The following is a 12,339-nucleotide window of genomic DNA, read 5'->3' as shown; positions in this document are numbered from 1 at the left end:
TTGTATAATTTATTAAGGGACATTGTCCACCCCAACTGGTGATTAAATAAAAGCCTTGTAGGCTGGGTGTTTGTAAAATAATATGTAGGCTCTGCTGAGGGGGATGTTGTTATATAGTATTGCCATCATTTTGACTCCACTATTAAAATATTCTTCCTATTGGTGTGATTTAGTCATTTTATGGTAAAAAAAAGTGATCTATTATCATTCTGTTGTAGTACTCATGGTTGTCCAGTTGGTGGCGCACTCGAGTCAGATACAAAAAAAAGTCTCTCTCCGTCGTCCTGACAACACCGTGTAAACTCCCAGTGCTTTCTGAGGGACCAAAACAACACACACTGGCATGTTGTCACAAGAGAAATGACTGAAAACATCAACATGTCGTCGGGTTGACTGGTTATGACTGAGTTTCGAAAAACGTTTGATATTTGAAGAAGAAAGAAAAAGAGTTTGAAGAATCGTACATAAGTATCTCTTACAGGTAAAGAGAAGATACATTGCACATAATGCTGCCGGAAGTAGATAGCTAACGTTTGATAGCTTAGCTATCGTTTCTTTTCAATGAGATTATAAGCACATTGAGTACATCCCATTAAACCCAGTTCAGTCAACTCAAAGCTGGTCAAGCTACGTTTTGGTAAACTAGGTCCAAGGATGAAGGTTTAACTAAAATAGCTAGCTAGTCACGCTGCTAACTATCTAACCAGATGGCTAGCTAAGATTCATTTGCTAATGTATTAACAGCTAGCTATCATAACATGTTACGCTAACTAACTAGCCAGCTACATCAGAAAAAGGGTGTATCAACCACATTATCTTTCGTTGTTGCTGGCGCATTAGCTACGAATTAAAACGAGACCCTCAACTAGCCTTAAATGTGATGATCTAGAAGAAGAAAACATATTGCTACGTGTGGCGCTTGTTGTAGCTATTGTAAATGCTAAGTTAGCTAGCTAGCGGCTAAACCCTCTTCTTCTTCTTCGTGTGTTTCCGGCAGACTAGACGCTGTGTTCCGTATTGTTGCCTTTTGCAGGTCAGAGTTGCGGATTGAACATTTAGGTTAAAAGGGGGGGGGGGCGAAAATTATAAATTGCATCACCATCTAACCCTGCACCAGTGGAAGCTGCTGAGGGGAGAACTGCTCATAATCAATGGCTGCAATATAGTATAATAGATGGAATGGAGTGTAATAGATGGAATGGAGTGAATGGTATCAAACCCATGAAAAACCATGTTTCTGATACCATTCCATTTACTCCATTCCAGCCATTATTATGAACCGTTCTCCCCTCAGCAGCCTCCAATGCCATACACCTATACACAGCCCCCCCCACTACTTTGTCTCTAAATGATCCTACGTCAGGCTGTTGGCCTGGGAGGATGGGCCTCCTTCTCTCAACTTCCTGTAGATCTTCAGCACTAATATTTCTCTGCTGCTGCAACGACCTCATTTATCTTCTGTGATTTCCTCTCCGTCAGTGCAGTGGATCACCATGGTAATAAAACGCAAGATATTCAACCTACCTGGATCTCTCTCTCTGTTCAGACCTCCTCACTGGGTGCAGTGCAGTGGATCACCATGGTAATAAAACGCAAGATATTCAACCTACCTGGATCTCTCTCTCTCTTCAGACCTCCTCACTGGGGTGGGCTCCCAGTCGAATCACTCGAACTTTGCCCCACTGAACCTCTCTCCCACAGTTAATAGAGCCCCAGCTGCATGGATACTCCCACAATGCTTTTCTCTGTCTCTACTTTACACTCTCTCTGACTATGCCCTCCTGCACTTTTCTTACATTGTGGAGATCTCCCTTCTACACACTGCTGCAATATGGCAGAATCCTTGGCACCTAAAGCACCGTAACGGGTTCGGAACATAGGCCCTCACAGATGAGCAAATATAACCTAACCTGACTTTATCAGATATGAAATTCTGTGCCAAAGCTCAACAAGACGGACATGGTATTCTCAGTCTCGCCCCCGGGTCTACATCTGACCAAACGGCGCGCGTCAAAAACACCAGGAATATGATGTATCGTTTGATCCGCCCCTACGCCACCCCACTGATCCTTTGAGAGGCGCCCTGCTTCGGGGGGCAAAGCACGACACAGGTTGAGCTCACTTCTTCCCTCTTCCAGCCAAGCTCCGTTCTTATGCCTTCGCGTCATCTCTCTTCTGTCTTCCAGCCAAGCGCCGTTCTTATGCCTTCGCGTCATCTCACTTCTTCCCTCTTCCAGCCAAACGCCGTTCTTATGCCTTCGCGTCATCTCTCTTCCCTCTTCCAGCCAAGCAGACAGAACCAAGCATCTCTCACCCCTTCCCTCTTCCAGCCAAGCAGATAGAGCTAAGCATCTCTCACCCCTTCTCTCTTCCAGCCAAGCAGATAGAGATAAGCATCTCTCACCCCTTCCCTCTTCCAGCCAAGCAGATAGAGATAAGCATCTCTCACCCCTTCCCTCTTCCAGCCAAGCAGATAGAGCTAAGCATCTCTCACCCCTTCCCTCTTCCAGCCAAGCAGATAGAGATAAGCATCTCTCACCCCTTCCCTCTTCCAGCCAAGCAGATAGAGATAAGCATCTCTCACCCCTTCCCTCTTCCAGCCAAGCAGATAGAGATAAGCATCTCTCACCCCTTCCCTCTTCCAGCCAAGCAGATAGAGATAAGCATCTCTCACCCCTTCCCTCTTCCAGCCAAGCAGATAGAGCTAAGCATCTCTCACCCCTTCCCTCTTCCAGCCATGCAGATAGAGCTAAGCATCTCTCACCCCTTCCCTCTTCCAGCCAAGCAGATAGAACCAAGCATCTCTCACCCCTTCCCTCTTCCAGCCAAGCAGATAGAGCTAAGCATCTCTCACCCCTTCCCTCTTCCAGCCAAGCAGATAGAGCTAAGCATCTCTCACCCCTTCCCTCTTCCAGCCAAGCAGATAGAGCTAAGCATCTCTCACCCCTTCCCTCTTCCAGCCAAGCAGATAGAGCTAAGCATCTCTCACCCCTTCCCTCTTCCAGCCAAGCAGATAGAGCTCAGCATCTCTCATCATGCTATGTGGATGTCTGTGGATACATACCTGGGGGCGTATTCATTATGTCGAATCTGTTGCAAAACGTTTCTTAAAACGGAAGCTAAAAATCAAATCACATTTTATTGGTCGCATACACATATTTATCAGATGTGATTGGTCCATATTTATCAGATGTGATTGGTCCATATTTAACAGATGTGATTGGTCCATATTTATCAGATGTGATTGGTCCATATTTATCAGATGTTATTGGTCCATATTTATCAGATGTGATTGGTCCATATTTATCAGATGTGATTGGTCCATATTTAACAGATGTGATTGGTCCATATTTATCAGATGTGATTGGTCCATATTTATCAGATGTGATTGGTCCATATTTAACAGATGTGATTGGTCCATATTTATCAGATGTGATTGGTCCATATTTAACAGATGTGATTGGTCCATATTTATCAGATGTGATTGGTCCATATTTATCAGATGTGATTGGTCCATATTTAACAGATGTGATTGGTCCATATTTATCAGATGTGATTGGTCCATATTTAACAGATGTGATTGGTCCATATTTATCAGATGTGATTGGTCCATATTTAACAGATGTGATTGGTCCATATTTATCAGATGTGATTGGTCCATATTTATCAGATGTTATTGGTCCATATTTATCAGATGTGATTGGTCCATATTTAACAGATGTGATTGGTCCATATTTATCAGATGTGATTGGTCCATACACATATTTATCAGATGTGATTGGTCCATATTTATCAGATGTTATTGGTCCATATTTATCAGATGTTATTGGTCCATATTTATCAGATGTGATTGGTCCATATTTAACAGATGTTATTGGTCCATATTTATCAGATGTGATTGGTCCATATTTATCAGATGTTATTGGTCCATATTTAACAGATGTGATTGGTCCATATTTATCAGATGTGATTGGTCCATATTTAACAGATGTGATTGGTCCATATTTATCAGATGTGATTGGTCCATATTTAACAGATGTGATTGGTCCATATTTATCAGATGTGATTGGTCCATATTTATCAGATGTGATTGGTCCATATTTAACAGATGTGATTGGTCCATACACATATTTATCAGATGTTATTGGTCCATATTTAACAGATGTTATTGGTCCATATTTATCAGATGTTATTGGTCCATATTTAACAGATGTGATTGGTCCATATTTATCAGATGTGATTGGTCCATATTTATCAGATGTGATTGGTCCATACACATATTTATCAGATGTTATTGGTCCATATTTAACAGATGTTATTGGTCCATATTTATCAGATGTTATTGGTCCATATTTATCAGATGTGATTGGTCCATATTTAACAGATGTTATTGGTCCATATTTATCAGATGTTATTGGTCCATATTTATCAGATGTTATTGGTTCATATTTATCAGATGTTATTGGTCCATATTTATCAGATGTTATTGGTCCATATTTATCAGATGTTATTGGTCCATATTTATCAGATGTTATTGGTCCATATTTAACAGATGTTATTGGTCCATATTTATCAGATGTGATTGGTCCATATTTATCAGATGTTATTGGTCCATATTTATCAGATGTGATTGGTCCATATTTAACAGATGTGATTGGTCCATATTTATCAGATGTGATTGGTCCATATTTATCAGATGTGATTGGTCCATATTTAACAGATGTGATTGGTCCATATTTATCAGATGTGATTGGTCCATATTTATCAGATGTGATTGGTCCATACACATATTTATCAGATGTTATTGGTCCATATTTATCAGATGTGATTGGTCCATATTTATCAGATGTGATTGGTCCATACACATATTTATCAGATGTTATTGGTCCATATTTATCAGATGTGATTGGTCCATATTTATCAGATGTGATTGGTCCATATTTATCAGATGTGATTGGTCCATACACATATTTATCAGATGTTATTGGTCCATATTTATCAGATGTTATTGGTCCATATTTATCAGATGTGATTGGTCCATACACATATTTATCAGATGTTATTGGTCCATATTTAACAGATGTTATTGGTCCATATTTAACAGATGTTATTGGTCCATATTTATCAGATGTTATTGGTCCATATTTATCAGATGTTATTGGTCCATATTTAACAGATGTTATTGGTCCATATTTATCAGATGTTATTGGTCCATATTTATCATATGTGATTGGTCCATATTTATCAGATGTGATTGGTCCATATTTATCAGATGTGATTGGTCCATATTTATCAGATGTGATTGCCGGTGTAGTGAAATAGATTTGTTCCGAGCTCCAGCAGTGCAGTAGTATCTAACAATACACACTCATCTAAAACGTAAAAAAGAAGGGAATTATGAAATATGGAAGAATTAGAACGAACAATGGCGGAGTCCTACCTGAATTGGTCCAATAGAAACACCCCAGGTTGTAGACTAATGACTAGGCCCTACAGCCCAGGTTGTAGACTAATGATTAGGCCCTACAGCCCAGGTTGTAGACTAATGACTAGGCCCTACACCCCAGGTTGTAGACTAATGACTAGGCCCTACACCCCAGGTTGTAGACTAATGACTAGGCCCTACACCCCAGGTTGTAGACTAATGACTAGGCCCTACACCCCAGGTTGTAGACTAATGACTAGGCCCTACACCCCAGGTTGTAGACTAATGACTAGGCCCTACACCCCAGGTTGTAGACTAATGATTAGGTCCTACACCCCAGGTAGTAGACTAATGACTAGGTCCTACACCCCAGGTAGTAGACTAATGACTAGGCCCTACACCCCAGGTAGTAGACTAATGACTAGGTCCTACACCCCAGGTTGTAGACTAATGACTAGGCCCTACACCCCAGGTTGTAGACTAATGACTAGGTCCTACACCCCAGGTAGTAGACTAATGACTAGGTCCTACACCCCAGGTAGTAGACTCATGACTAGGTCCTACACCCCAGGTTGTAGACTAATGACTAGGCCCTACACCCCAGGTTGTAGACTAATGACTAGGCCCTACACCCCAGGTTGTAGACTGATGACTAGGCCCTACACCCCAGGTTGTAGACTAATGACTAGGCCCTACACCCCAGGTTGTAGACTAATGACTAGGCCCTACACCCCAGGTTGTAGACTAATGACTAGGTCCTACACCCCAGGTTGTAGACTAATGACTAGGCCCTACACCCCAGGTTGTAGACTAATGATTAGGTCCTACACCCCAGGTAGTAGACTAATGACTAGGCCCTACACCCCAGGTAGTAGACTAATGACTAGGTCCTACACCCCAGGTAGTAGACTAATGACTAGGCCCTACACCCCAGGTAGTAGACTAATGACTAGGTCCTACACCCCAGGTTGTAGACTAATGACTAGGCCCTACACCCCAGGTTGTAGACTAATGACTAGGTCCTACACCCCAGGTAGTAGACTAATGACTAGGTCCTACACCCCAGGTAGTAGACTAATGACTAGGTCCTACACCCCAGGTTGTAGACTAATGACTAGGCCCTACACCCCAGGTTGTAGACTAATGACTAGGCCCTACACCCCAGGTTGTAGACTAATGACTAGGTCCTACACCCCAGGTTGTAGACTAATGATTAGGCCCTACACCCCAGGTTGTAGACTAATGACTAGGCCCTACACCCCAGGTTGTAGACTAATGACTAGGCCCTACACCCCAGGTTGTAGACTAATGACTAGGTCCTACACCCCAGGTTGTAGACTAATGATTAGGCCCTAAACCCCAGGTTGTAGACTAATGACTAGGTCCTACACCCCAGGTTGTAGACTAATGACTAGGCCCTACACCCCAGGTTGTAGACTAATGACTAGGTCCTACACCCCAGGTTGTAGACTAATGATTAGGCCCTAAACCCCAGGTTGTAGACTAATGACTAGGCCCTACACCCCAGGTTGTAGACTAATGACTAGGCCCTACACCCCAGGTTGTAGACTAATGATTAGGCCCTACAGCCCAGGTTGTAGACTAATGATTAGGCCCTACACCCCAGGTTTGCAGTGCACATTCAGTTGTCACACTTTTATTTCTTTGTGATGGTCTTAGCTACTATAATATATATTATATATAATATATATATTTTTATTCAACAGAGACACCCCCCCCCCCCCCCGGGAATAAGACAGAACGACAATGGGTCTGTTTGATAAACTAGCTGGCTGGTTGGGGCTGAAGAAGAAGGAAGTGAATGTTCTGTGTCTGGGATTGGACAACAGCGGCAAGACCACCATCATCAACCAACTGAAACCATCCAATGTAAGTCTACACTGGTAGCCTGGATCAATTAAGCCTACTTACTTAATGATGAGTTAGTGGTTTGCTGTGATATAGACACTTTATGATTAGAGTAAGTCAGTATAGTAACTGGTTTTCAGAGGATAAGGATTCCATCTCCTGAAGAGGGATGGTGGAGAGAGGAACAAGGAGACACCGCAGGGAGAGAGGTAGAGAGGAGGAGGAGATGGAGAGAGGTAGAGAAGAGAAGCAGGAGAGAGAGAGGAGGAGATGGAGGGAGAGAGAGGAGGAGATGGAGAGAGAGAGGATGAGATGGAGGGAGAGAGAGAGAGAGAGAGGAGGAGCTGGAGAGAAAGAGGAGGGATGGAGGGAGAGAGAGAGGTGGAGATGGGAGAGAGGAGGAGATGGAGAGAGGAGGAGATGGAGGGAGAGAGGAGGAGATGGAGGGAGAGAGAGGAGGAGATGGAGAGAGAGAGGATGAGATGGAGGGAGAGAGAGAGAGGAGGAGATGGAGGGAGAGAGAGAGGATGAGATGGAGGAGAGAGAGAGAGGAGGAGATGGAGGGAGGGAGAGAGGAGGAGATGGGGAGATGGAGGGAGAGAGGAGATGGAGGGAGAGAGGAGGAGATGGAGGAGAGAGAGATGAGGAGATGGAGAGAGAGAGGAGGAGATGGAGAGAGAGGAGGAGATGGAGAGAGAGAGGAGGAGATGGAGAGAGAGAGAGAGGAGGAGATGGAGGGAGAGAGGAGGAGATGGAGGGAGAGAGGAGGAGATGGAGAGAGAGATGAGGAGATGGAGAGAGAGGAGGAGATGGAGAGAGAGAGGAGGGAGATGGAGGGAGAGAGGAGGTGGAGATGGAGGGAGGGAGGGAGAGGATGGAGGTGGAGATAAAGGTGGAGATGAAGAAATGTTGCTACAGGAAGTGAGGTCATGGATGGAGGATCTGTAAGAGGCCATGCAACAAAGACCCGAACACACAACTTTCAATTCATTATTGAATTGTTGATTCACATTTGCTGTCCTGCTCTTCTTGTTAATTAGCTCAACTTGTCTTCCTAAAGCCTGTCTGAAGACAGTTTCAAATGGCCCTCTCTACTGTTGTATTACAAAGGTACAGGTGGTGGACCAATGAACAGAATCACCTGGATGAATGAAGGTCAACAGTATGACGATGCTCCGGTCCTAACTGCAGGAGGAGTCGCCCAATAGTCTTCTTCTATTCCCTATTCCCTAACTTGTTAGCATGTTTATCTACCCCTGTCTATCCCTGATGTCCCTCAACGCTGGTCTTCTTCTTCTTCTCTCTCTGCATCAACCACTTCCTGTCCACTCCAAACGTCTTGGAGGTCATCTATCCCTGATATCCCTCAACCCTGGTCTTCTTCTTCTTCTCTCTCTGCATCAACCACTTCCTGTCCACTCCAAACGTCTTGGAGGTCATCTATCCCTGATATCCCTCAACCCTGGTCTTCTTCTTCTTCTCTCTCTGCATCAACCACTTCCTGTCCACTCCAAATGTCTTGGAGGTCATCTATCTCTGATATCCCTCAACCCTGGTCTTCTTCTCTCTCTCTGCATCAACCACTTCCTGTCCACTCCAAATGTCTTGGAGGTCATCTATCTCTGATATCCCTCAACCCTGGTCTTCTTCTCTCTCTCTCTGCACCAACCACTTCCTGTCCACTCCAAATGTCTTGGAGGTCATCTATCCCTGATATCCCTCAACCCTGGTCTTCTTCTCTCTCTCTGCATCAACCACTTCCTGTCCACTCCAAACGTCTTGGAGGTCATCTATCCCTGATATCCCTCATCCCTGGTCTTCTTCTCTCTCTCTGCATCAACCACTTCCTGTCCACTCCAAATGTCTTGGAGGTCATCTATCTCTGATATCCCTCAACCCTGGTCTTCTTCTCTCTCTCTGCACCAACCACTTCCTGTCCACTCCAAACGTCTTGGAGACAGTCCAGAGGTTCCTAGTTGTTCCTGATGGTTTCTGATCTTGGTAAAGGCACCATGGCTCGATACACAACTGTAGTTTTTAAATATGAACCAAAAAAAACGATGTGTAACAATGGAAGGTGAATTTAACAGTAAAATAAAACATTTATTTAATAATTCCTGAAATCTATTATCTTGTTGTAGGTCACTAAGTTATGTTGCCGCTTTGGAAATTGGCCACTGGTGGGAACTGACACATAATTGTCAATAACATAATAATACTTAATAACTTAATAATACTTAATAACTTAATAATACTCAATAACTTTTTAATAATACTTAATAACTTAATAATACTCAATAACTTAATAATACTTAATAACTTAATAATACTCAATAACTTAATAATACTTAACTTAATAATACTCAATAACTTAATAATACTTAATAACTTAATAATACTCAATAACTTAATAATACTCAATAACTTAATAATACTTAATAACTTAATAATACTTAATAACTTAATAATTCTCAATAACTTAATAATACTCAATAACTTAATAATACTTAAACGTAATGGTGTACAATCAGCTACGGAACGACCAGATTAATTAATAGAAACATTAAACAGCAGAAATTGTTTTTTTTCCCTCTTGAACTGAAGTGGCCTTAATCAGTACGGTTACCCCAATCTATTCCTGTGTAATTAACCACTCCTAATCTATTCCTGTGTAATTAACCACTACTAATCTATTCCTGTGTAATTAACCACTACTAATCTATTCCTGTGTAATTAACCACTACTAATTAACGACTACTAATCTATTCCTGTGTAATTAACCACTACTAATCTATTCCTGTGTAATTAACCACTACTAATCTATTCCTGTGTAATTAACCACTACTAATCTATTCCTCTGTAATTAACCACTACTTTTTATTCATTTATTAATATATATTTTTATTTAACCAGATCGGCCAGTTGAGAACAAGTTCTCATTTACAATTGCGACCCTGACCGAGATAAAGCAAAGCAAGGCACCAGATACAACACAGAGTTACACATGGAATAAAACAAACATACAGTCAATAATACAGTAGAAAAAAATCTATATACAGTGTGTGCAAATGTAGTAAGATTAGAGAGGTAAGGCAATAAATAGGCCATAGTGGCGAAGTAATTACAATTTAGCAATTAAACACTGGACTGAATGGTAAATGTGCAAGTAGAGATACTGGGGTGCAAAGGAGCAACAACAAAAAAACAATATGGGGATGAGGTATTTGGATGAGGTATTTACAGATGGGCTATGTACAGGTACAGTGATCTGTAAGCTGCTCTGACAGCTGATGGTTAAAGTTAGTGAGGGAGATGTGAGTCTCCAACTTCAGTGATTTTTGCAATTCGTTCCAGTCATTGGCACCAGAGAACTGGAAGGAAAGGTGACCAAAGGAGGAATTGGCTTTGGGGGCGGCCAGTGAGATATACCTGCTGGGAGCACGTGCTACGGGTGGGTGTTGTTATGGTGACCAGTGAGCTGAGATAAGGCGGAGCTTTACCTAGCAGAGACTTGTAGATGACCTGGAGCCAGTGGGTTTGGCGACGAATATGAAGCGAGGGCCAGCCAATGAGAGCATACAGGTCGCAGTGGTGGGTAGTATATGGAGCTTTGGTGACGAAACGGATGGCACTGTGATAGACTGCATCCAATTAGCTGAGTAGAATATTGGAAGCTATTTTGTAAATGACATCGCCGAAGTCAAGGATTGGTAGGATGGTCAGTTTTACGAGGTTATGTTTGGCAGCATGAGTTTTTTATTTTTTTTTATTTTTTTACCTTTATTTAACCAGGCAAGTCAGTTAAAACCTCTTACCTCTACCTGGGACGCTTGCGTCCCAACTAGAGCTCTGGAAATGCAAATGCGCTACGCTAAATGCTAATAGTATTAGTTAAAACTCAAAAGTTCATTAAAATACACATGCAGGGTATCAAATTAAAGCTACACTCGTTGTGAATCCAGGCAACAAGTCAGATTTTTAAAATGCTTTTCGGCGACAGCATGAGAAGCTATTATCTGATAGCATGCACCAATACACTACAACAGAAAAGCACAGCAGGGGACGTAAACAAAATAATTAGCATTTCGGCGTTACACAAACCGCACAATAAAATAGAAAACAGTCATTACCTTTCACCATCTTCTTTGTTGGCACTCCTAGATGTCCCATAAACACTATTGGGTCTTTATTTCGATTAAATCGGGCCATATAAAGCCAAGATATCGTTATATGTAGACTGTGTGATAAACGAAAAAAACAGCGATTTCACAACGTAACGTCATTTTTTAAAATTCAAAAAGTAGACGATAAACTTTCACAAAACACTTCGAAATACGTTTGTAATGCTACTTTAGGTATTAGTAAACGTTAATAAGCGATAAAAATCATCCGTAGGCGATGTACATATCATTAGCTGTCGTCTTGGAAAAAATTTCAGGAGAGAGCTCTTCCGGAATGATCTGACGTCGTGCCCCTCTTTCGGTTCAACCAAGAATCAAAGAGGATTAAATTCACAAGATACTCGACTACATGGGGATGCTGTGGGAGTTGAATGCTCGGTCTTATCTAATTCGGCTCACTGTTAACAATGGCTGGAAGTGGCGCAAGGATATTTATTTCCATTTTCTGTGATCAGGTTTTCCTGCGCTTTCCGATGTAACGCACGTTATGTAATAGCCACAGTCGTGATTTAACCAGTTTTAAAAACGTCCGAGGGTTTCCTATACACACATTCTAACCATATGAACGTACTATATTCCTGGCATGAGTAGCAGGGCGCTGAAATGTTGCGCGATTTTTAACAAAATGTTCAAAAAAGTAGAGGGTAGGAGCAACTAGTTAAGAACACATTCTTATTTTCAATGACGGTCTGGGAACAGTGGGTTAACTGCCTGTTCAGGGGCAGAACGACAGATTTGTCAGCTCGGGGGTTTGAACCCGCAACCTTCCGGTTACTAGTCCAACGCTCTAACCACTAGGCTACGCTGCCGCTAGCCTAGTGAAGGATGCTTTGTTGTGAAATAGGAAGCCAATTCTAGATTTAA

At 42.2% G+C, this 12,339-nt stretch overlaps 1 protein-coding gene across 1 annotated transcript in view; it reads left to right on the top strand.

The window, feature by feature from the left end:
• The first annotated feature begins 291 nt into the window (after positions 1–291).
• The window catches only part of LOC135573096 (ADP-ribosylation factor-like protein 6), a 28,176-nt gene continuing 16,128 nt past the window's right edge, over positions 292–12,339 (top strand). The window contains exons 1-2 of the mRNA XM_065022099.1: positions 292–481; positions 7,153–7,315. Of these exons, the coding sequence (XP_064878171.1) occupies positions 7,193–7,315 (123 nt within the window). The 5' untranslated portion in view covers positions 292–481; positions 7,153–7,192. The remainder of the gene's footprint in view (positions 482–7,152; positions 7,316–12,339) is intronic.

Source organism: Oncorhynchus nerka, linkage group LG2, assembly GCF_034236695.1.
Source record: "Oncorhynchus nerka isolate Pitt River linkage group LG2, Oner_Uvic_2.0, whole genome shotgun sequence".
Lineage (NCBI taxonomy): Eukaryota > Metazoa > Chordata > Actinopteri > Salmoniformes > Salmonidae > Oncorhynchus > Oncorhynchus nerka.
The sequence above is the reverse complement of the archived record's forward strand: the minus strand, read 5'-3'. Positions and strand labels throughout refer to the sequence as shown.